This window comes from Eubalaena glacialis, chromosome 8 (assembly GCF_028564815.1).
Source record: "Eubalaena glacialis isolate mEubGla1 chromosome 8, mEubGla1.1.hap2.+ XY, whole genome shotgun sequence".
Taxonomy (NCBI): domain Eukaryota; kingdom Metazoa; phylum Chordata; class Mammalia; order Artiodactyla; family Balaenidae; genus Eubalaena; species Eubalaena glacialis.
In genome coordinates this window covers 18,820,174-18,846,300 of record NC_083723.1, presented here as the reverse complement: position 1 = coordinate 18,846,300, position 26,127 = coordinate 18,820,174, and the positions used below count along the sequence as shown (strand labels likewise).

The 26,127-nt window shown below is 48.9% G+C and overlaps 1 protein-coding gene across 14 annotated transcripts in view; it reads right to left on the bottom strand.

Moving 5' to 3' along the window:
- ATXN7L1 (ataxin 7 like 1) overlaps positions 1 to 26,127 on the bottom strand; it is a 245,838-nt gene that overhangs the window by 36,284 nt on the left and 183,427 nt on the right. For 13 of the 14 annotated variants that reach the window (XM_061198433.1, XM_061198432.1, XM_061198434.1 and 10 more), the window contains 3 exons: positions 12,393 to 12,673; positions 9,146 to 9,228; positions 8,021 to 8,277 (listed from right to left, as the gene is read on the bottom strand). In XM_061198433.1, the coding sequence (XP_061054416.1) occupies positions 8,021 to 8,277; positions 9,146 to 9,228; positions 12,393 to 12,673 (621 nt within the window). Of the gene's footprint in view, positions 1 to 8,020; positions 8,278 to 9,145; positions 9,229 to 12,392; positions 12,674 to 26,127 lie in introns of those variants that run through there. The other variant, XM_061198444.1, reaches the window with a different exon arrangement.

Here is a 26,127-nt window from a genome sequence, read left to right as displayed (position 1 = left end):
AGATAAACCCACGCACATATCGTCACCTTATTTTTGATAAAGGAGGCAAGAATATACAGTGGAGAAAAGACAGCCTCTTCAATAAGTGGTGCTGGGAAAACTGGACAGCTACATGTAAAAGAATGAAACTAGAACACTCCCTAACACCATACACAAAAATAAACTCAAAATGGATTAAAGACCTAAATGTAAGGCCAGACACTATTAAACTCTTAGAGGAAAACATAGGCCGAACACTCCATGACATAAATCACAGCAAGATCTTTTCTGACCCACCTCCTAGAGAAATGGAAATAAAAACAAAAATAGGGCTTCCCTGGTGGCGCAGTGGTTGAGAATCTGCCTGCTAATGCAGGGGACACGGGTTCGAGCCCTGGTCTGGGAAGATCCCACATGCCGCGGAGCAACTAAGCCCATGAGCCACAACTACTGAGCCTGCGCGTCTGGAGCCTGTGCTCCACAACAAGAGAGGCCGCGATAGTGAGAGGCCCGTGCACCGCGATGAAGAGTGGCCCCCACTCGCCGCAACTAGAGAAAGCCCTCACACAGAAACGAAGACCCAACACAGCCATAAATAAATAAATAAATAAATAAAACATTGTTAAAAAAAAAAAAACACCCAAAAATAAACAAACGGGACCTAATGAAACTTCAAAGCTTTTGCACAGCAAAGGAAACCATAAACAAGATGAAAAGACAACCCTCAGAATGGGAGAAAATATTTGCAAATGAAGCAACTGACAAAGGATTAATCTCCAAAATTTACAAGCAGCTCATGCAGCTCGATATCAAAAAAACAAACAACCCAATCCAAAAGTGGGCAGAAGACCTAAATAGACATTTCTCCAAAGAAGACATACAGATTGCCAACAGACACATGAAAGAATGCTCAACATCATTTATCATTAGAGAAATGCAAATCAAAACTACAATGAGATATCACCTAACACCAGTCAGAATGGCCATCATCAAAAAATCTAGAAACAATAAATGCTGGAGAGGGTGTGGAGAAAAGGGAACCCTCTTGCACTGTTGGTGGGAATGTAAATTGATACAGCCACTATGGAGAACAGTATGGAGGTTCCTTAAAAAACTAAAAATAGAACTACCATACGACCCAGCAATCCCACTACTGGGCATATACCATGAGAAAACCATAATTCAAAAAGAGTCATGTACCACAATGTTCATTGCAGCTCTATTTACAATAGCCAGGACATGGAAGCAACCTAAGTGTCCATCGATAGATGAATGGACAAAGAAGATGTGGCACATATATACAATGGAATATTACTCAGCCATAAAAAGAAACAAAATTGAGTTATTTGTAGTGAGGTGGATGGACCGAGAGTCTGTCATACAGAGTGAAGTAAGTCAGAAAGAGAAAAACAAATACCGTATGCTAACACAGATATATGGAATCTAAGGGGAAAAAAAAAATGGTCATGAAGAACCTAGGGGCCAGACGGGAATAAAGATGCAGACCTACTAGAGAATGGACTTGAGGATATGGGGAGGGGGAAGGGTAAGCTGGGACAAAGTGAGAGAGTGTCATGGACATATATACACTACCAAATGTAAAATAGATAGCTAGTGTGAAGCAGCCACATAGCACAGGGAGATCAGCTCGGTGCTTTGTGACCACCTAGAGGGGTGGGATAGGGAAGGTGGGAGGGAGGGAGATGCAAGAGGGAAGAGATATGGGGATATATGTTTATGTATAACTGATTAACTTTGTTATAAAGCAGAAACTAACACACCATTGTAAAGCAATTATACTCCAATAAAGAAAAAAAAAAAAAAAGACTAGGTTACAAAAAAAAAAAAAAAAAAGAAGGAGAGCCAACCCCTGATCTTTGGGGACTGGTGCCCTTTCACCTCTGGACTTCTTGTCACCAGTGGTAAGAAATTGCCTAATTACTGAAGTGGTTAGTAAGCAAGATTTTCTGCTACTTGCATCTGAAGTGTCCCAACAAGTGTGAACAAGAGATTTTAACCTATTTTTAGAAGACAGACTGTGGCTGGAGAGTGTTAACTGATGGGAAAGGAGCTGACCTACCACAGAACCTTGAGAAGCAGGGCACCTGGAGCAGCTAGAGCTGCAAAAGTCATGGGTGAGGTGCGGACTAAACATAGCGAGAGCTGAAAGGCTCAGTATTCTGTGGTTGGACCCTCAGGTCATCACTACTCACACGGTCACATGACTTACCATTGCCCCTGCCAGCCCCCTCGCCCTCCAATCAACCCTCGAAAAGAGAAACTGAACCAGAGAGACTCTAGACGTGGGGCCCCCAGGCTCAGCAGAGACCAGGAGGGGGCACAGGGCTAAAAACAGGAGGACTGTGGGCTGCCCCTGGTCAGATCCTTAGTTGGCACTGCCAGAGTGCCTATTGCCAGGTACATCAGCAGGCAGGATTCTTCCCTCAGGAAACTGAATGGCCCCGGAGAAAAGGCTTCCACAGCTTGCCTTTGGGAACATTCCAACAAAAGGCTGACTGGTGACATGATGACCTTTTGGTTGATAGTCCCACATAGACCTCCAATGAGCCTGTTAGAGCCTCTCTTTTAAATATGAATGGCTAGAGATAACCAAACATTCCCGGAACATCTCCAACATGAGCTGACCAACCAAACATCAAACACATGAACACATATATGAAACAAACTTGGGGGAAATGAAGATAAAGGAAGAAAAGAGGAGGGACTTCCCTGGAGATCCAGTGGTTAAGACTCTGCCCTTCCACTGCAGGGGGTGTGGGTTTGATCCCTGGTTGGGGAACTAAGATCCCGCATGCTGTGCAATCAGATAAAAAGAACCAGATCCTAAAATTTAACAAGTAAATCGTAAACTATTTAATATACAGTTTTGAAGAGTAAAGTAAAAAAATCTTTTAGAAAGTAGAACAAGAGATTTAGAGACAACAGGAGAAAAGAGGTAAGAGGATGAAAAGGTCAGAGCAAATGATCCAACATCCAACTAACAGGAGGTTAAGAAAGAAAATAAAGACAATAGTGGGGAGAAAACTATTTAGCATGTAACATGGGAAAATATCCCAGAAACAGGTGTTTCCAGGTTGAAAGGATCTACTGAGTACCTAGTACAATGAATGAAAAAAGACCTACATCAAGGGGGATCCCTGGGAAATTTCAGAGCCCCATGCTTCAGCAATTAAAAATGGAATCAGAATGTTATTAAACTTCTCAATAAAAACCTTCGATGCCAGAAGCAAATGGAAAAATTGTCTTCAATATTCTGTAGGGAAATAATTCTCAATCCAGTTATATACTCAGAGAGATGATCAATTAAGTGTGAGGGCAGAATAAAAACATTTTCAGGTGTATAAGGATTCTAAAAATTGACCTCCCATGTCCCTTTTCACAGGAAGCTAATGGAGAAGATACTCCATCAAATAAAGGAGCAAACCAAGAGAGAAGGTGGCAAAGGGGTCCAGGAAACAGGTGCTCTAACACAGAGAGGGTCAACAGAGTTCCAGGATGGTAGGAACTACTGTTTTTCACTCTAACCCTTTTAGTACTATTTAGTTTTTGAACTATGTGTCTATACTATGTTGATTTAAAAAAAAGAAGTTTCATTAAGAAAAAAAATTTTTAAACAGTCGACACACTCAATAGTAAGTTCCAGTTGCCAGACAAAAGAGAGGAGACGAGGAGAGGAGAATCGTGGAGAGTAAAGCTGAGCATGAAAACTGCGAGCTGCAGAGAATCAGCTCTGAGAGCCAAGACAGAAACATGAAGGAAGGACGCTGGGCACACGTGTGCATGTGCACAACGGGAAGAAGGAGCTCTGGATCTCCTCGTTTTTAGACGTGTGTCACTCAGGATGTGCGCACCCTCCTGGCGATGACGGAATGGTGGATGCTTTCAAGACCTCCTCCCAGCTCTGATCACTGCCTTCCAGGGTGGAACCTGGAGGGATGGAGTGCGCTGGGACCAGCTTGTGTCTCAAAAAAGCCAAGGCTTGGAGAGGATGATGGGGAATTGGGCAACTGGCCACTGCCAGAAAGTGTGGAAAAAGTCTCGCAAGTGTTAAGCCGCCGTCCAACCTTTCTTCCTCAGCACTACATTACCCCTCACCCCTCCACTTACCAGTCTGGTCTAAAGACAGTGCATGGCCCCTGTCCAGTTGCACCCAGAGAAACTTAACGTCCCCTAACCCCCACCACTTTGAGGAAGCACGAGCAAAACAACTGACCTTAACGGAGTCCTTGCTGTATGTAGGCACGTCACATACCTTTTCTCATTGGAGCTACCCACTGCCTTAGGTGCGTGTAACTATGACCTACATTTCTCAGATGAGGACATTGGTTGCCAAGCTAATAAAAAGTGGAAATGAGACTTGGCTCTGCCTGCTTGACTTCAAAGGCCCCCCTGTTGAGAACAGAGTAGGAAAAGCCCAGGGACAAACATAAGTCAAGGAGAGAAATGGCTTCCACTTTGGCAATTTACGCTATGTAATGAAGTAGCTTTCACTCCAGGCTCACCTCTGCCCTTTTTCAGGTAGCTAGGACCTTCTGCCTCTTTCCCTGCTGCCCTTGTCAGTCTTAGATTCATTGGCATTTGCCATTTTATACTTTAAGGGGAGATGTGTGAGCGTCTATGAGACAGAGGGGAATGTGCCCAGATCTTGGCAGCACTGACCTCCACAGCTGACCCTTCCTCCCTCTGCTGTCCCCCTTCCCCGAACCCCCGCACCTTGCCAACAGAGTCCTGATGGCTTTGGTTGGCCTGGTCATTCATAGCCCTTGGGCTCTGTGGGGCAAATAATGTGTTTCCTTAGAGTTGGGGGCAAAGGAACAGAGCATACTGGTATGTTATCCAAGGGCCCCCAGGTTGAAGGACAGAGGCCAGGAGGACAGGTGAATGGAAATCAGGAGGCACTGAGGCCTTCACTGGCTCCCATTGCTTTCCCATTGACTACCACTGCCCCCTACTACCAGCTACCATGAACTGAGTGCTTATGATGAGCTTGGTACTTTATCTCACTTCATTCTCCTTAGCTCCATTTGACAGTTGAGCAATGTGAGGCCAGAGAGGCTGAGAGACATGGCCACGTTCATCTAGTTAGCAGACAAGGAGTTGAGCCCTGCACTTCCAATCCTGTTCCAACCCTTGCTAGCTAACTTTCACTTTTCCAATCCTAGACCCAAGTCCCTCTTTTAGGAACCCCTGACAAGGATGGGTTGCAACTCAAAAATATGAGAACTGGAATATTTTCAAGGTCACCAAAATGATATTTAAGATATAAATTCACATGCTGTTAGCATTTCCTACAAGAGAAATTCACGATTGGGAAGGGATAACCATAATTCCATTCATGTGTGATAATTTTTTGTTTGGCCAATTATAGATAATGAGTGTGATTGAAACATCTATTATATTTACATCATTAATATGAGGGAAATAACTGCTTTAAGTCTTATGTGGGTACGTTTACTTCTGATCATGCTTTTTCGATCTCTGATGGCATGGGGTCTCATCTGAACCTAAAGCAACTGAAAAAGGACGTGATTTCCCACTAACTGTGGAACAGAATTCACCCCTGAGTTTTCTGGTGCCTTGAAAAGCATCCTCAAAAATTATTCTCTTACCAACATTTGCAATGTGCTCCTTGGCCTGCCCTTTTCTTTCAGAGACATTCTTTTCTGCTGATTAACCTCACCCTCTCTCTCGCTCTTTCTTCTATTTCCCTAAAAGAACATAAACACCTGGCATTTCTCTATTGACAAACATTCCCCTGAAAATTAAACCAAAAAAGGAACAGAAAGAAGCAGCTCTGAAGGCTCCACTGTTGCCTGTCTCATTTTTTAACGGCTGCCCCCAGCTTCTCTGTTAAGCCAGGTACCGCTGCTTGGGTGCGAAGTGCCTGCATCAGTCAAAATCGATGGAGAAATGTATAATAAAAGAGTTTTCAAACTGGGGTTCCCTGGAGTCCTTGGGGAAGCTGAGGTGATCCCCTTGGATGGGCTGGGGGACAGTGGGTTCTGGGTACACATGCGATGAGAGCAGGGATGAGTGGGCTTCAGGTGGACGCAGGTCTGCTTTTATATCGGGTACCATGTAAGGTTCTGTAGGAACAAAAAAGTTCCATCGCCACCAAGAAGTTTGAAAGCTACGGTATATAGAATGGAAGCCCCTTCCAGAAGTTTGGAGCAGAACTGTGTCCCCAAGGGTAATATCCTTCACCAACATCTGGCATTACAGTGAGAAATTATAAAACGATCTTGGAAAGTGAGGGGTGGCAAGGGCAGTGGCAAGTAAACGGATGACGACAACGACCCGACAATGGTTATGATGATGGAGATGTGTGGGTGGTGACTCCATCTGACTCCGTCTGACTCCATCCCCCCAGATGCCTGAGGCTGAGCTTGGTGATTCCAAGAGAGGGGCCCCAGCTGCCAAACTGGTCAGGCTTGCACCAAAGTAAGGCATGAGAGATGCTGGTAGGTCAGTAACAACTGTCATCAAATATTTGCTTTTGCTTTAAAAATAAATTCCTTCCCCTTCTTTTGTAACTATATTCTCTTAATGCCTACTTGCTGACTGGACAATTACTCTTTGAGGCTCACAGTGTATGCATTAAAAATCATCAGAGGGGACTTCCCTGGTGGCGCAGTTGTTAAGAATCCGCCTGCCAATGCAGGGGACACGGGTTCGAGCCCTGGTCTGGGAAGATCTTACATGCCGCGGAGCAACTAAGCCCGTGCGCCACACCTACTGAGCCTGTGCTCTAGAGCCTGCGAGACACAACTACTGAGCCTGCGTGCCACAACTACTGAAGCCCGTGCGCCTAGAGCCCATGCTCCGCAACAAGAGAAGCCACCGCAATGAGACGCCCGCACACTGCAACAAAGAGTAGCCCCTGCTCGTTGCAACTAGAGAAAGCCCGTGTGCAGCACAGAAGGCCCAACGCAGCCAAAAACACCAAAAATCATCAGAGGATACTAATATCTGCACTTATATGGTGTTATTAATGTTTCCTTTTTATGATGCTATGGATATTTGAGTCTCATCTCCTAAACTCCAAATTCTTGAAAAGCAGGATCTAGTTTCATTCATCTCTGTGCCCCTGCCTGAGAGTACCTAACACAGTACCTTGCTTATGGAGCAAGCACTCAACAAATATTTTTGAATGAGGGTTCCCTGTCCTATCACCTGGAAATTGGTCTGTGGCTCATTATGGCACTCCACTGCCTGTCAAAACACACATACATGGATTTTCAATCCAAGTGGAATTTTTTTTCTCCCTCCCTCTTTTTTTTGGCCACGCTGCGTGGCACGCGGGATCTTAGCTCCCCGAGCAGGGATCGAACCCGTGCCCCCTGCAGTGGAAGCTTGGAATCCTAACCACTGGACTGCCAGGGAATTCCCACAGGTGGGTTTTGTTTTCTATTCTTTCCTTTCTGTCCAGGACGACCAAATAAAACCCCAAAGAGGTGGCTCAGCTTTCTTGGTATGGAGGGAAATGTAAGGACAGACAGCCCTGTCACACCAATTTTCCCTTTACCCTGACCATTGGAGAGTTGTGGAAAAAATTCACAAAATATCATGGCAAGTGGGCTCCCAAGCTGTGCTGACTACCCATACCCCCAGGCTTCCCCCACTCTCTGCTCCAGGAATCTTCAACTAATCTAAAAACTCAGGTGACCAGAAAGTTGCCTGGTGGTTGAGTGTCATCCTTTCAGGTATTTATTTCTAGCTGACTCCTGCTCTGTGAAAACACATCCTGTCGGATAGAGGTCTGCTATGGAGGATGACGACCATGGCAATGATGACCACAGTGAGGATGACAATGGTGACAGCAGTAGAATCCACTGAACGCTACGTGGCAGGCACTGGGCTGAGCCCCTCACACCCATTCTCTCCTTTCAACTTCACCACCACCTCACCAGGTAGGACGATAACGACTCCCATTTCACACGTGATCCGACCACACATGACCCAGCCAGGCAGGGTCACTTGACCACGGACTCAAGGCTTCTATCGCCCAGGTGGGACTTACCTAGGAAGCACAGAGTTAGGTGGCCTGGACTTCGCAGGGGACGCGACTTTAGGTTCTGGGCCCAAGCTCCCTGAAGATCCCGGCAGCGAGTCCTGCGCTGGCCCGGATGGGTTTGGAAGTACTTCCCTTGCCGAAGTCAGGAGATGCTCTTTATCTTTAACTTCTTTTTCCCGGGACTTGGCTTTGTGTTCCGCCAGAAGGAGGTCAAATTGCTTTTTCCGGCCTGGGACTGCCCTCCGATGGCTTAGTGAATGAGTCTAAGGAGAAGAGAGACGGAAAGCACAGCCTCTTTGATCAGCACATAAACCTGCTTCCCCAGGCCCTCCATTTCAGAAACAGCAATTCATGGGAATTTAGAGGTGCTTGAAAAGTCAACTTCAAGGCAACAGCTCCTGTTCTGTGGCTGGGAAGAGGCAGAGACCACACAAAACGCAACCGTGCCCTACGCTCCTGGCGTTAAGAAGCCAAAGCTTCCTCCAAAAAATGGCATAAGATGACGAGCTTCAGCGCAGAACCCATGAGAACCTCTCTGATGAAAGGCAACGGTGAGGGCGTGCTGGAGTTAATCCAGGTACAGGTGGGAGGCTTGCTTTGGCCCAGACACACAGAGCCACCAAGCAGAGAGGGCCACAGCCTCCATCCCAAGAGGCACTGGCAGTTCAGTATGAAATACGGGGCTGGGGGCCACCCACTGGCGGCCGCCTTGGGTCAGCTGTCCCCCGGCCACCCCGCTGTGGCTGGATCAGGGGCACGGCGGCTCGTCCTCCCCTCCGGGGCTGCCTTTCAGGGCGCTGCCACCGCCGCCGCGCTGCTCCTGCATACATTAAAACGTAGCAGGGTTTAGAACCGCCTGTGAGTGCCTATAAATACAATTTACTGTCTGGCCTCACAAGTAACAGGGGAAGCCTATTTTTTTTTTTTTTTTTTTTTTCCCTTCTTAAAAAGCCAGCCAGCTTGAGGCAGGCGCTCTGCTACCATGGAAGAGAAGAAAGCATTTCCCTTACAAAGAACAGCTGGGGGTCATGTCGAGGCTCCACACCCTGCCGTGTGCAGAGAGTGGCATGCAAACATTTCGACAAAGGCCCCAGCGAGAGCAGGAAGTATTTTTTATGGAAAGAGAAATACCTTGCAGGTGAGGGATCTTGTGCAAGGTTTCTTTGTCTCGGGATCCAATACTCCACAGTGTTTATTTGGGTCAAATTCTCTCTCTGGTTTAAGAAACAAACAAAAAATATAAGAAAAAAGGAGACTAAATAGGATTTGGCATTAAGACCACATTTTTAAAAAAATGCACATTTGCACCAACAAGTGAGACATTGTCAGGCAATCTGTTTTTTTTGGTTTTTTTTTTTTTTTCCAACCGGCTGCTAAAATGCTTCCAGAACCGCTGGGGGAAGATGGCGCTCCCCTCTGAACCCAAGAATTCCCAAGTCCAGCGGGAGGCGGTAGGGATCGGAATGAACAAGGGAATCGGGTTGGGGGGGGGGCAGCGGAGGGAAAGGAGCCAGTTGCTCTCACACTTTCACTCCAAACAATTCCCCCGGTACCTTTGGGCAGAGGTGGCTGCAGACCAGGGAGAACCACCTGAGGCCCAAGGGCCACTTTTTCCCCCGGGGTAGCTCCAAGAATACATCACCCACCCCTTCCTGCCCTGCCTCCCTAATAGTTTTAGCCATTTAAGTGGGAGATTATTCCTTGACATGTCAGTGTGACCTGCCTCTCTCATGCTTTGCAAAGTCCTCAGCACGAGGCTTTCCACGCAGCCTTGCCGGCCAGAAAAATCATTTCCTGGATTCAGGAACATATAGGCAGGGGCAGGGGCAGGTGTGGGCTTTACACTGAGGCTGAACCTGAAGGTGCAGAGAGGGCAGGGCCTGTTAGTGTCACAGTCGCTCTGCCCCTGGACTGAGGCCTGATGCTCCAGATGGGAACAAGCCGGGTCCCTCGGGGACCTGCTGAGGGATGCGGGCTTTCCCCAGCTCCTGCCTTCCCGCTGGACTCCTGACAGCTCATGTTGGGGTTACTTCTAAGGAATCTGCTCTTTTTATGCTCATTTTGGATCCTTCACCCCTTCTGGATTACAGAAATGCTCTCCTCCCCTGGAAAACGAGGGGATGTGCGGCAATCTCTTAAGGACCCTTCAGGCTTTAAAGTTCCACCTCCTGATGACCTGTGCCATTTCTGGAAGGCACCCAACAAACACCTGAGTCCTGCAGGGCAGGAATGACATAGCTCTTCTGGGCATCCAGGGAGACGGGCAGCAGCATTGGCGGGTGGGTGGATGGGCGCGCGGGGGGTGTATATATACTTGGTGGAATGTCTCCTTAAGGGCCTCCAATGGCTGCAAGCTAAAAAGAGGTTACCTTGCCTGAAAAACTGTCTGAACTTGGTGGAGTAAGCTCTGACCATAATAAATGAATGCATTCTATTTTTAAAAGAAGGTTTGGGAGCTGTGGGGAGGTTGCGACAGTGCTGATGGTGATGCTTGCAATAAAACCGCTCTCAGATCCAAGACAGATTTCCTGGTTGACTATCAAAATGCATCCTGCCTCTTTCTTTTGCTTTTGTCTTCTTTTTTTAAGCTTCATTTTTAAGAAAAGAAAACTGCTAGGCCTGGAGATGTTCGCTTCCTACGAACCCTCTCTGCCCACCGAGGAGGGTCTGGGTGCCAGGCTCCAGGCCGCCTGGTGTGAGTCCTTTCCCTTAGGCCTGGCGGAGTCAGACCCGTGCCCAGATCCACACCGGCACTGGTGCTGGCCGGGAACTGAGCAGGTTGTTTGGCCGGGGGTAGGAGCTGGCTGCCAAATGTGAAAGTGAGAGAGAAATAAGCAAAAGACCCAATGAGACAAAACCACCAACAAAATGCAAAATCCACAAACACACAGAAAATGCCCGAACAACTTCAGATTAAGGTGCCAGCTGGAAGCCATGGTCATACTTCTGCCAAGAGGAGGAAGCCGGTCTCACTGCGCCCAGCCAGGCCTATTGGATTGCCCCCTCTGCAGAGTGAAGATGAACTTTCCCTGCAGGGAGACAGCCAGGAGCGGGGGGCTCCGTCCACACAGTGAGGCCCCCGCCCTCAAGAGAGCGCCAGGCTCTGCCTTTCTTTCTGGACAGTGGGTGGAAAGGACATGGAGAGATTTTCAGGGTAAAATAACTGTGTCATTTGAATGCTTTGGGCCTGAGGTACTTTTAAGAAGTAAACTTTTTGAAAGTGACAGATGTAAGATAGAGAAACTGAAACACAGATAAACACAAAGTAGAAAATGAAAATGACCCACAATTCTTGGAGCACTTAGGAATTATGCTCATACCAGAGGACACAGCTTCACTCTCACAGGGCAGCTTACCCTGTACGGTGGACCCTTGAACAACGTGGGTTTGAACTGTGCAGGTCCACTTACACGTGGATCTTTTTCAATAGTACATACTGTAGTTCTACACGATTGGAGGTTGGCTGAATCCGCAAATACAGAGGAACTGCAGATACGGAGAGCCAACTAGAAATTATACAGGGATTTTTGACGGCGTGGAGGGTCAGCACCCCTAATCCCTGCGCTGTTCAAGGGTCAACTGTATTTTCTTTTTTCTGGTTGACATTTGATAAATGCCCAGAGTGTGTGAAGATGTTATAAAGCTTATAGCTTTTCTTGGTCTTTTAGAGGAAGTAAAACTGCCAGATTTCCTTCTACAACAATCCCAAAGCAAATATCACCCACTTGGGGGCCCCTAAGCGCAACCATTGTCTTAAGGACTGGCCATGTGCACCTTTCTGGGTACCCTGAGGTACTCAGGCAACCAAGTAGATCGGAGAGGGACCCTTCACACCCCATCTGCTGTGCCAGTCCAAGCGTTCCCAGATGGAAATTCCAATCTGCTTATGTGGGAAAGGCAGTTGCAGCCCCAGACCACAGAATCAACCTGGAAACCAACGAGACCAAAGGATGGAGATGGGCAGACAGCACCAATACGACTGTCCCAAGCCTGCCCTGAGCTACTGGGAGATATCACGGTGGATTGCCCGACTCTGCTTTCCGGAACCCAGGGGCAGTTCAGCCTGTCAGTGTGAGGACAAGACCCTCCGAATCCACAGACTGCTGAGGGGTTGCAGAGCCTCCTGCCTTGGGGTCACTAAGGTAACTCCTGCCTAAGTGCTGAGCTGAGCGAGATACCGCCTCTGGCCCGGGATTAAGAGAACCAGTTCTCCCCTGTATTTTTAGAGGGGGGGGGGTTCCTGTTTGCAGGCAAACTCCGTGTCTCCCTTAAAACGAAACAGACCTGCTCAATTATAAGAAAGCATCATTCCCTCGTTCTGGACGCAACTCAACTGCAATCTGATCACGAGCCAGACTCGAAGGACACAGACACGTACCTGAAAGTCTCCTGTAAGGCTTGTTGTTGTTTTTGGTGCCATTTTGGTGTTTCTTGTCTATGGTGGCAGACAAAATTCCTTTGCCATTTAAGATCTTCTCTGGGGAAGGTGGCACTGACTTGGACATCAAGACCGGCTTAATTACAGGTGGGGTGGAGACGGCAGAGGACGAGGTGGAGCAGGTGACTGCAGTAGTGGCCGTAGAGTTCATTTTGACATTGGCACCATCTGCCTTCACTAGGTTAGGAATTTTCTCTAAACTGACTACGGGAACCGGAACACTGAAAAATAAATGAACAAACACACACAATTGCCTTCTTTGATTCATCTGGTCTGCTGAGAAGATATCCCTGCTTATCATTATCAGGACACTTCCTTATCACTTATTTATACTCCTCCTATACGACAGCAGCAGGATTCCAGTGTTGATGGGAGGGAGATGCACGCCTTGGAAAGGACCAATAGGGGGTGTGAGGCTGGCACAGCGCCAGGGATGGCATCAGAACTGACTGATTACCTCCTGGACTGGTTGTCCCTGTAGATCCTGCAGCTCCCCCCTTTCTCAGCCCCTTTAGCCGGTAGTCTCCGAGACAGCACCTTGGGCAGAACAAGGCGCCTGCTGTGAAGCTCAGGAAGCGATGCTGTCCGTCCACGAAGGCCGTTGTGCCACGGAGCCGCGTGCTGAATCACGCCCCCTCCCCCCGCTGCTCGGCTGGTCTCCCACCCGGGCGATCGGGCCTGACATCTGTTTAGCTCGGAGCTCACACAACACGGAGGCATGGCTGCGGGCCAGCGTGCCACGCTATACACTGTCAGAGGACTTCTGGATCACTCATATCCCGGGGATGGGCTCAAATTGAGTGAGCCGCCATGGAACATTATCTAATATTCCATTTTAGGCAGCTAGTTATGTAAATAGGCAATTCTCAAGGCTGGCAGGTGAGAGGATGAATTTTAAGAAGACAGAGCACAAAGGTGTATGTTTGTTCTTCAGAGTCTGTCACCTTAGCCCCACTTCCCTGCCATTTCTCCTGTAACGGATATGCATTTGATTTCTGTGCATTTCATGCTGGATGACCCTGTGTCTGGGGGGCGGTGGAGAACTCTGTCTTGGGGTCTGAAAAGATGAGATGAGATGAAGAAGCTTTGTTTTGGTTCCTGAACTAGATTCCCTTTCCTCCTTGCAGGGGGGCAGAATGTGAACACTTCAGCCCCCCAAGTCATTTCTGAGCTGAGAGTGAAGCCGACTTAGCTATCTGAATGCCAAATGGGCTAGAAGAGGGCTTAGACATGCCTGCAGACAATGGGGGACATGAAAGACGGGCTGGTTTTGCAGGTGAGGAGTCTTATCTGCCCACATGGCTGGCTGGCTCTCCCTTCCCTAAGATTCATTCACAGATCATTTCCTTGATCAATTTGTTCATGAAATTATTTCGGCAACCCCTCAGCCCCTGCCCCTCTGCTGACTTTGGAACAGGATCCCGCATGTTATTTATAGGCCTCTGCCAGTGAGAAGGGCACTCGGTAGTGGAGCACAATGCTCCCAGACTTGAGACGTCACCCCAGGACCACGTGCTTTCTTGGCCCGGGGAAGCGTGGGGTGGGACTTCAAGTCCCACGTGAGAGGAAACTGGAACAGTGGTTTTCAGTTAGACACCAAGTCACTGACAGTTCAGCCTTTGATGAGTGTTTCAATCACCGAGATATAGCTGCACTGCTGCTACTTTCTAGTTAATGGCAGTTCTCAGAGCACTCCCCTATCGCTGAAGAAGAGCACAAGAAGCCCTTGAAAAGTCAGCACACTAAGAAGCTGCAAAGATAGTACCTGGTGAAATCAGTGCTGCATTCCTGATTTCTTCCAAATGGTAAAAAATGCAAAGCCATGGGATATGGAATTCGTCCAGGCTCATTCCTTCACTCAATTTTAAAAGACACAAATTATAGAAAGCAGAGTCGCAAAGAGATATTTGTACACTTTGTTCATAGCAGCATTATTTACGGTGGCCAAAAGGTGGAAGCAACCTAAATGTCCACTGATGGATAAATGGATAAACAAAACGTGGTATATACATACAATGGAATATTATTCAGCCTTAAAAAGGAAGGAAGTTCTGACACATGGACAAACACTGAGGACATTATGTTAAGTGAAATAGGCAAGTCAGAAAAAGGTGAATACTGTATGATTCCACTTGTATGAGGCACCTAGAGTGGTCAAGTTCATAGAGACAGAAAGGAGAATGGTGGTTGCAGGGGAGTATCGAGTTCAGCGATACTGTTTAGCGGGTATCGAGCTGCAGTTTTGCAAGCTGAAGAGTCCTGGAGATCGGCTGCACAACAATGTGAATGTACTTAATACTCCTGAACTGTACTTTAAACATGGTTAACATGGGAAATTTTGTTACGTGTATTTTACCATAGTTAAAAAAAAATTTTAATGTACAAACCAAAAAAAAAAAAAATCCCACAAATTATAAACTCATGTAACTTAAATTATACTTCAATATCCTGACTTTAAAAATACACATTGGGGGCTTCCCTGGTGGCGCAGTGGTTGAGAATCTGCCTGCCAATGCAGGAGACACGGGTTCGAACCCTGGTCTGGGAAGATCCCACATGCCGCGGAGCAACTAGGCCCGTGAGCCACAATTACTGAGCCTGCGCATCTGGAGCCTGTGCTCCGCAACAAGAGAGGCCGCGACAGTGAGAGGCCCGCGCACCGCGATGAAGAGTGGCCCCCGCTTGCCACAACTAGAGGAAGCCCTCGCACAGAAACGAAGACCCAACACAGCCATAAATAAATAAAATAAATAAAATAGTGTTTAAAAAAAAAAAAAAAAAAAGACCTTCATTTAAAAAAAAAAAAAAAAAAAAAAATACACATTGGGCTTCCCTGGTGGTGCAGTGGTTGAGAGTCCACCTGCCAATGCAGGGGACACGGGTTCGAGCCCTGGTCTGGGAAGATCCCACATGCCGCGGAGCAACTGGGCCCGTGAGCCACAACTACTGAACCTGCGCGTCTGGAGCCTACGCTCCGCAACAAGAGAGGCCGCGAGAGTGAGAGGCCCGCGCACCACGATGAAGAGTGGCCCCCGCTTGCCGCACTTAGAGAAAGCCCTCGCACAGAAACGAAGACCCAACACAGCCAAAAAAACTAAATAAATAAATAAATAAAAAATAATAAAAATAAAAATACATATTATAAGAGCCTGCTTAAAAAGCTCTTGTTGATTTATGTCACCCTTGTTTTGACCTGCAGACTTTTATTTCTTTAGAAAAAAGTTAAACTTCAAGTGTTGATGTGAACACGTGAACTAGTAGCCAGGTGAGAAGATTCTCGAGCGCGTGTGTGGCCTCCTCTGATATAGTTCCTTGTGAAGCCAAGTGAGTTCAGGAAAGGAAATTAGGACCTTCACGCTCCAGATCCAGCTCTTGTCCCATGAGCCGGTCTGAGTTGCCTGCTGAGTACTCATGAGCTTAGCAGACAGAGATATGATGTTGGGATAGAATGATCCAGAGCAATTATACCAACTGAAATAAATTTAAAAACCGAGTCAAGTGGTCCGCAGATGCTCACAGTACAGTCTGCGTTTCTCCCCTGAAGTCACGGTCCAACTGCAGCGAGTCCCTTAAGGCAGCTACGAGAGCACAGGTGCAGCAGGTCCAGCCACGGACACAGTGCCACATGACTCACCTCTTTGATGGTGATGCTTCTTCCTGACTGTGTGTTAGTGACTGAGCTTGAGCCAAGCCAGCGAATACGTGTGACTGATCTCCTAATTTGGGATTTTCTCCACTACTTGAGCGTGGTCCACTCACACCCTCTACTGCCAACGCTTCCATAACTCCAGCTGGACTTCAATCCCAGTGCCCAGAGACAGGACGTGGAACTGAAGTCCATCAGAAACAAGAAGGGAAGGCTGATGCGTGGTCCTCTTGGACTGGAATGGGGGGTGTTAAGGAAAGAGTGTTTCAAAGGGCTCCAAAGACCAGGTGAGGAGCGGAGTCACGGAGTAAACATCCCTGAAGCCAGGTGAGCAGCCACTTGGCAGTGGGAGGAGAAGGAAGATTGAGTTGCTGGGGTGGGAATTCTAAGGGTGTCCACTAGCTAATGGAGAAGGGCTATAGACAGACAGGAGGAGAGACTGCGGGCTGTCTCTGATCCTTTTTTCTTTAGCATCCTTTCTTTCCCCCAAAGGCTTTGGGCTTCCCCTCTAAGGCGACCTGCTTGTGGCCTGGGCTGAGAAGGTACTTCTGTTGGGTGTCTAGAGAATACAGGGAAGCAGGAAGCTCAGTGATAGTAGCAAGGGTCAAACACATCCTCAGGGGAAATGAGAGAGAGAGACAGAGAGAGAGAGAGAGACCTTCCTAGTTAACCTCACCACCCTCATTCCCCAGCATAAATGTCAGCCATTGGTCCAGCTGAGAATTTAGTCTCCTTTCTTCACTACTATTGGCAACAGCCCCCAGATCCCAAACAGATGAACAAGGAGCAAATGATCGCAAGAAGGTACCACACGATTTGGAAAGCCAATCCCAGAGGTTTGATTTTTTTCAGCCCTGGCTAACATAAGACACTACTGAGAGCCCCAGGTCCTGTTTCACTTACATACAGACCCCCGCATGTGTGAGGGAGGGCAGCTGCCCTGACACCATCATCTCAGGACTGTCTTCTCCTTTCTCCCATTGTCCCTTTTCCCACTCCCCTCCCTCCTCTGCCATCACCTCTCCCAGCCGATAAGTACAGTGTTCCAGCCCGGGCAGCAGACCCTGAATAACAGGCTCACTTTTTTTCCATTTGGAAAGAAGCCAAAAGATTCTGACCCCTGCTGTCACAGCATCTCCCACTTTGTGTCAAATCACAGGAACTCCAGCACCTCCATGTGCTGCTAGGAGCTGGGAGGGGTGGAGAATTGGCAACACCCAGATGACTACCTAAGCAATTTATTAGCCTCTTCGCTTAGTTCCCCCTAAGTTTAACAAAAGCCCCTCAAGTTCCTTCCCTTTCAGTCTTAAGGGATGCACTTACACACTCACCGAGGTCTCACAATTAGTTGCATTTATCAACTCACTATTGTCCAAGACGTGTCCCCACTCTTTCCCTGCTGTTTTCATAATGCCTGTTTTGTTTTCTTGGGATGAACTCTCTCAGGGAGCCCAGGGCTGCAGCTTGTCCCCCTGCTGCGTCTAATATACTGGGAGCACTTATCTCCTTGTTGTCTCTGCGCCTCTGTCCTGGGTCCCCAGAAGGGATCCCACAGCCGAGAACAGTCCCCCCCTCATCTTCCCTGCTGGATCTACCTTGCTTCTTTATGCTGCTTCGGCTGCTGGCGTCTTCTTCCTGGGTGCTTGGCCTGTCTGAATTTACCTTTCTGGACCAAGGAGAGTCCTCTGGCTTTAAGAAAAATGGTTCTCCTGGCACCAGGTAGATTCCCCTCCCTGCCCAGTGATGTCTGCAAAAGAGCAGAGGTGGAGAATCTTATGGTGCCGTTTCTAGGGCCACCAACGTGTTGTGGGACCAGCTGCTCTCCCGCCAGCTATGCTTTCCTGGCGATCATGATTTATCCTTCCATCATCAACAGATAAGCCTTAAAAGAATGGTCCAGAAAATCTTTAGGCCTGCAGAAATCATTGCCAGCCCTGTTCCACTTAGCAGCACAGGGGAAAGATGGAGTTGACAGGCAGGAGCCTGAAGACATATGGTATTTGTGCCGTGGGTTACGTGTCTGATGAGAGTTCTCAGCTGTCTGATTTCTTCCCACCAATTCCTTCGACTAAGGCCCATGAGCCTGTGTTTCTGGTCTGGCAGAATTTTGAGGATCTCTGACTCACTGGCTGATCCTTGAAAGGGTCATCTCACCCAGCCTCTTGCCTTCCAAGAAGGGATAGTAGGTAAGTCATCCCAAATCAAAAGGAATTGACCTTATTTTAAAAGGCCCTCAGAGAAGGAATTCTATTTGGCTCTCTTGGATGCATTTTGGGGGTTGCTATCAGGCCATTAAGCCAAATTTAGATTCTTTAAATTGAAGGAATACTTGGGACATTCTTGAAGTCTGGGAGTCAGGCAATCCCTAAGAATCAGCCTAAATAACAGAGCTACAAAGTCCTATTTTGGTACAATAGACACAGGAAGTGCTATATAAATCCTGACGAATGAATGCATAGTATTTTTTTCAACCTGGAAAAAGTTTGGGAAAACTTTCAGAAAGCCAATTTGTCAACACCTGAAGCAAACAGTAAACAGGGTAATCAACCACCGAGCACGGGAAATAAGGAAATCTGCCAGATTAATATTATTCTGCAGCTAAGTGTCAGGCCTGGTGGGCAGAGAGGAAGCACCATGCAGAATCTCTCCTGGCCTTTGCACAGTTTTGGATGCCCTCCCACATAACACACCCTCAGCAAGCTGGCAAAATGTGGTTAGACCACACAGCTACTGGGGGTGAGTGGCCCTGGCAGCTGAGGCAAAAAAAGATTGGTTAGCAGGGTCTCGTGCCAGCCCAGAGTCATACCCACAGGAGCTCGCAGGGGCCCATCGCTGGCCAAGAAGATTAAAGTGTGTCAAGAAGATTCATCAGTGACTTGGGTGATGGGTCAAGATCTCATCCATCAATTGGGGGAAAAGGCGGTTAGTCGCTGGGAAGAATGATGTGGGACTTTCCCTTAGGAGGCAGGGAGAAATGAACAAGCTGACTCTGACACATTGTAAACCTGGCCAGAGGCAAGTAAGATCAAACCAGGGAGAACAAGTAGGGCTGAGGTGGGGGTCTGTGCCTTGTCATTGTTCTGGTAAAGTCATAGAATGTGGAAGGTGTTGCAAGATAATTTAGGATAATGGCTAGGAATACAGGCTTTGAAATCAGACAAACCTAGATCCAAATCCTGCCTTTTCTATTGCTAGATGCATTATGGTGGGAAAGCCATCTGACTTCTGTGGGAATTAAAAATGGCAGCCAGCCTGGCAAGTGGATGAGCGCTGGCCTCTGTTCCTCCTCACCTCCTTGGCAGGATGGCCTCGCAGTGCAAAGCCCAGGCAGGCACATGAGGCTGCCCTGCCTGGCTCATCTCAGAATTTCACTACTCTGGCTTCAGTTTCCTTATCAGTAAAATGAAGGTCATGACAGATATTTGAAGTGATGAACCGAGATAATACATATACAGGGCTTAGCATGGTGCTTGGGCACATAGTTGGTCCTCAATAAATTGCAGCAAAAACAAAAAGGGGGAGAGGATCACGCCGTCCCCTCTCCCTACTGCCCCTGATGCTTCTGGGGTGCAAGTCACTGTCACCATCAGAACATTTTGTCCTCTTAGCCCTTCTGGTCCCATGATTGGGGGAGGGGTGGAAGAGGATGTGGGGGGCATGAGTGGAAGATGGGTGGGAGCAGATGGTCCTCCATATTTACCCAGAGTGGAGGACCACTTCTTGGGGGTGCAGAAGGGGAAAGACAGAGCTGAGTAAGAAGCCTTTTCAGCCTCAATCCCTTTCCAGGAGCCCGCAGCCCTACTTCACAATCCCACCTGCTTCTCTATCTCTAGTCTCTGAGGCACTGCCCAAGCCTGGACTGGTGGTGAAAGCTCCCACCTGCATACACATTCTAGAAGAGTGAGAGGAACTCCAGCCTCCTCTCATACGAACGTGTAGTCTCCTGCAACCCTGACCTGTGTGAGGCAATGGGGGTCCTTGCTGGCCCTAAGACGCCTTCTGGAAGGAGAACTGTATGTGCCCCCTTCTAGGCTGCTCCACATTCCCTGGAAGCAGGAAGTCCCAGCATCAGCCTCTGTTTAGTGTCTCCCACACTTCTGTTAATCAGGGCTTCCCAAGGCACGGAGCTCAGAAGGTGGTCTCTGAATCCAATGAGAGATCAATGGGCACTAAATGCCCTGACATTCCTGGGGAGTCATAATACCCCAAGACTGTGGGAAAAATCAGCAAGCCAGAGGAGAGAGGAAGATAATGAAGGGAAAACAGAGTCCTGGCACAGTAGGGTACATGAAGCGGGACAGGCTGTCTCCCGAGTGCACTGGGGACCAGCCTGCCTGCAGCGGTGCAGCCTCGGGCAGTGAGTCCGGGTGGAATTTAAGACAAGCCCAGACCAAACCAACCATACCTGCTCAGTGCCTTTCCTTCTACATATGAGAACGAAAAGCCTCACAATGAAAATGAGTACCCAGTGAAATTCTCATCAAAGCATAAACGGTATCAAGGGCCTTTGAGGGCAGGATTTGAGATGAAAGAGATCAGGAAGCAAGTGGATTCTGGAGGGAGCGCTGGTGCAGGGCAGAACGGAGCCCCCAGCGCCGGCCCGGTCCAGACTCGGCTCAGGAGCTGCCAGTGGGCGCGCTCCCGCCTGCAGCCACCAGAGGTCATCGGCTCCCGCTGCTGGAGCTACAAGCTGCCCTGCCTGCCGGGCCTACCCCTCGCCTTCCAGAGCCCGCGCAGCCAGCACGTTCACTGCCTCCCTCAAACCCTGAAGCCAACACCGCCCCAGAGGGAGAGACGGGACCCTCACAGAACATCTTCCATCCCCCTGCCAGGGAAGGCGGGGAACCGGGACCAGGGCTCAGGCCCTCAGCTTTTGCTTTCAAGAAGCTTGTTCTGAGCATAGCATCCCTGGCTGCCGTCAGCGCCCCAGCCTCTGCTCCCAGCTTCTTTCACAGGGCCACTTCCCCAGGAAGCATCTTTCCTCTCAACCTCTTCCTCCTTCTCCGTATTGGAATCCAGAACTGGGCAGGCAGCCCCGCACCCAAACCACCTCCATCCAGAAGGCCAAGCCCTACAGCAAACTCAGGAAATGCTTTGCCCCAAATTAAATACACTTTGTGTTTTTAAAAAGCTCTACGTGAACAACATCAGCATCCAGTTGGAGAGCTTCCCCCACGTTGTCACCCTTTCTGCGTTACCACTTCAGGCCTCGTCGTCACCGTCATCACGGCTTGCCTGAACCTGTATCGAAATCCCATCATCATCCGGCCTCTCTCTGTGCTCAATCCATCTCCACCAATGCAAATCCGACCCTGCTATCCTGCTGCTTAGAAGACTTTGTGGGCTCCCCACTGCCCAGGGGACCAAGTCCAACCTCGCAGCTGGCCCCCGACGGTTCCCGCCCCGGGCACCTTCTCCCAGCGCCTCGCCTCGCGGGACTCTAGCTCCTGGAACACTGTGTCCGCTCGCCTGGCTCTGGGCCTTTGCGTGGGTGGGCAGTTCCTTCTGCTGCTGTGCCCGCCTCCCTCCTCAGGGTGAACACACCCCCATCTGCCCAGATCCGGATGACGGGTCCTCTCCTCCCTCAGTGCTGGCTGTGCCTTCCTTGGTCTTTCTGCCACACTTATCACAACAAAGAGCAAGGTTTTAGTTCTAAGACTCTGTGGCCCGGCCAGACCATGAACTACCCGAGGGCGGGGAGCTGGACCAAGTACGTACATCACTCTGGAGTTATCCCAGCGACATACATACTATTTAGCACTTAGGCTCAACCAGTGTTTGATGACTGAGTCAATGTTTGCAGTGAAGGTTAAATCACGTAACACAATACGAAGCAACCAGCTCTCCACCAGCACAAATGCTTTAGGAAAGGACCAGCCTGCAGCTGTCTCTCTTCTTGGTAGAGGAGCCATGGCGATGACAACACTGCGGGGGTGTTGTCGACCTCCCCGCACCCCTCATGCCTCTCACTCGCCCTTGCCATGCACACACTGAGCACTGCAGGCGCTGGGCGGTACGCTGCGCCCACACGGGAGGTCGCGTTTCCTCCTCACCCTTAATTTATAGATGAGGAACCTGAGGCTTAGAAAGGTTGACCCAGGGCATTCATGCAGCAAAGTGAAGGGCGAGAAAGGGGTTGAACTTCAGGGAGCTCTAAGGGCGGGGATCTTTATCACAGCCCCGGCTCCACCCCTGTCCAGCTGTGTGTGCTACCTCAGGGAGCCACTTCATCTGTTTCCTCATCTCATCACCGAGTAGCCTTGAGGCTCAAAAGGGAGTGGGGCTATTGGGATTTCCCTGGCGGTCCGGTGGTTAGGACTCTGCGCTCTCACTGCTGACGGCCTGGGTTCGATCCCTGGTTGGGGAACTAAGATCCCACAAGTCTCCCGGTGCTGCCAAAAAACAACAACAACAAACAAACAAAAAGAAACCGAAAAAAAAAGGGAGTGGGGCTACGAAGGCATCTAAAAATGACAATGTGCTCTGCAGATATGAAGGACCATGGTTACCAACCTTCATGGCTCAGACTCTCTCTCTCCAGTCATGCCACTTCTTTTCTCTCCCCAGCTGTCATAGCCTATATTTTCCTTCCTTAGACTCTGGTCTCTATTTTTGAGCACTTCTGTGACTTGACAAGGTCAGCTGAGTTTACACCCAAGGAGCTGTCCATTGTTCTTCTGAAACTCAGGGAACAGGCAGCACTTAGATGCTTAAGCTCCAGATGCCTCCCTGTCCTGGCAGAGACATTATCCCCTCTGGATGCCTGGATATCCTAACCTGCCTCCCTTCCATCCTCATACCCACCTGCCCTTTCTATTCTGTGGCTCATCACAGTAACCTCTGGCTGCTCCTTCAGTCCACCCACCCTCCCTCCCTCCTCCTCTGCCCCACTCCATCCCCCTTGATACCCACACCTGTACCACTAGGGGCAAAAACTGCCCTCAGAATGTGCCCCCCTCATCTCGTGTGTGAGGGACTGGATCTGTAAGTGGGAGTCCAGGGAGGGACTTCTGTGGAATGCCATACCACCTCCTCACTTCCCTTCTGACCAGGGTTTTCCTCATATGGTCAAGCGCATCCTGGGACACGACACGCAGGGGCTGTGCTATGGTCATGACTGTAACTGCTGCCTCTAATTGAAAAGAAAATACCTTTCCCTTCTTGCCAGAGCATAGAGGGTTTTTCCTTTTTACCACCCAGGACCTAGTTCTCTCTTCCTAACTCTAATAAATAGTAACGGAGAAAAAGAATTCCATGATGGAAAATGGCACCCTGATTTCTCCTCGAGAACTCAAAAAAATCATTATTTATACCTGTTGCTTCCTTTAGCATCTCTGTGAGGAAGGAGAAGGAGCAGTTGTACTTCACAGACCCCTTCCTTCGTTCACTCACTCATCGTACATTCGTTTATGAAATATCTGCTGGACACCAGATTCCATGCTAAAAAATGGGCATGCAGCAGAGGGCAGGGGAGGATAGAGGTGCAAACAAGTACCATGTATGATGGTACCTGTTATAGTGGTATCTTGAGTGTTAATGGGAGCTTAGAAGAAGGAGCATCTCAGTCTGTATAAAAAGTCCAGGAAAGCTTCATGGAGGAAGTGATGCTCATGCAGAGATTTTAAGTATGTGTAGGGACAGGCAAGGAGGCTGCTCCTGGTAGGGGAAACAGCACACGAGGAGCTACAGTGAGATCGGGACACCTGGAAAATGAAATGAAGGGGTTAAAACATTGGCAGTAGCCGTTGGACAAGTAGGAAATGCCAGATCATATATCTACCTCCAAAGGGGTTGAGCTTCCGTGGGCAAACAACCGAGGGCCACTGAAGAATACTGAGCAGGGCAGGGGCACTGCACGAACCCTGCTGAGGGATCTGGGGTGGTCAGAGTGGTTAGGTCACCTGGAGGGTCTGCTGCAGCCCTTTGGGTCTCTAGAATTTTCCAGCCTCAGCCAAAGTCCTGAGGTCACTCCCTACGTCCTGTGGGAGCCATCGATACTGAGCCGTGGTCTTGCCCCCAGTTCATGCCAACACCAGGTAAGAGCCGTAAGCCAGCCTCGTTTCTCCCACAGCGCCTCGCAGTTATCACTTCCTTCTCCATAAGGCGGCGGGAGAGCTTCCAGAGCGCTCCTACCGCACAGCCTCCGCCGCCCAGGAGCACACGCCTCCCATCCTGAACACCCACAGGAGCCCTGCCTCTGTGAGAAGGGGGGCCCCTCCTCCACCCGCCGCCGGGCACGCGCGAGGAGACCCGGGAGCTTGCTGATTTTTCTCGTGCTCTGGTTCATTTTCCTTCCGGAGCGGCAGGCTCGTCGTCTGCATTTTTAATAGCTGAGCACATTTAGCATTCAGCGCACAGTGGGCTGATAAGGCCCAAAGAGAAGGCAGCAAGCCACGCAGGGGAGGAAAACCTCCTCCCTGCTCCCGCCCACATCAGTGGCTTTGCGGATTTGAGTTCCCCCATCGCCCACCGCGCTGCACCAGGGTGGCTGAAGCGGCAGCAGGTGGGCAAGTCAGACCAGCTGATGCAGACCCCGTGCAAGGAGCTGGTTCTCCGGATGAGCAGCGACTCATAAGAAAAGTCTGAGACGCTCGTCTGAGCTCAGAAAGAGCCAGTGGCGTAATTCCCTCTCGACTTCCACCTGGGAAGTCTTACCCACCTCCCTCCACCTTTACGGGCTCCAAGGGTATTCTCTGGCCTCTGGCTCCCCCAGGGGTGGTCCCCATGGGCAGGATGGTGAATTAGTGGAGAGGGGCTCTGAGAGCCTGGGAGCTGGGCGAACCGTGGGTGCTGCTAGGCAGATCTGCAGGGGACAAGGCTGAGCGCAGTGATGCCCTGTTTCCCCCTTTCTTCTAATGCAGTTACTTTTTAACCTCTCCAGGCACAGAAGGGAGAAAACAACAAATCCACGGACCATTTAACCTTCTGTGAGACGGCAGGAGGTGGGCCTGAACTTAGGAGCGGCGTTTTATGGCCGGACACGTGAATTTGAGCTACTTGGAAAAGGGCGTGTTGCTAACCTGCTGTTAATCTCATCTAAAGGCCACGGCCCACCACCTGCAGGCACGGCTTATGCTTTGGCCTTTAGATGCAGAGCTCCTGGAAGCAGGGAACAGAGTTTGGGCAGGGGATTCTCTACATGGCCAAACTGGGTCCTCTGGGTCTGCTCCCACCAAACCCCTGGCAGCAGCAGGCGAATGTGAGAAAGCAGGAGAGTTCCTTCCACCCTGGAATTTAGCAACTCCTGTCAGGGAGGACAGCATTAAAGAGACCCAAGGAGCCACCTTCACACACCTGCGAATCAAAGAACCAGAGGGTTCACCTGGCCCAGGTGTCCAGGTTTGTGCCATCTGATCCAAGAGCCACTAGCCATTTGTGGCTACTGAGCACTTATGATGTGGCTGAGGATCTGAACTTTAATTTTTATTTAATTTTAATTCATTACAATTTAAAAATAGGTACTTGATTCAGTTATAAGAAAATGTTTTAAGTATGTTTTGGAACAACTTAGTATGCAAATCTATTTTATAATCGCTGTTTTTTTTTTTTTTAATGAAGTCTAACTATGGATCAAGTATTTCCAGTGATAATTTAGTGTCCAAGTTGACATGTGCGGTAAGTATAAAACACACACAGGATTTTGAAGATTTAAGAAAAAAAAAAAAGAACCTATCTCACTGATTATATATTGAAATAATACTGTGGTTATATTAGGTTTAATAAAACATATTGCTCAAAATTCATTTCACTTGTTTCTGATCACTTTTTCCAGTGCGGCTACTAGAAAATTTTAAATTACATGTGTGGTGCACATTACATGTGATTGGACAGTGCCAGTCTAAACAATTCTAGATAAAGGGCTAACCATCTCCAGGAATGGAAATCTTATGATGCTTTCCAATGGTCAGATCCATTTCATTCAATTCAACAAATATTTACTGACAAGGGGACTGTGTTTGCTGAGTGTGAGGACCTGCCATGTGAGAGGCCCCGCAATTGCCACGGAGCAGAATGAATACAGAGGTCTAA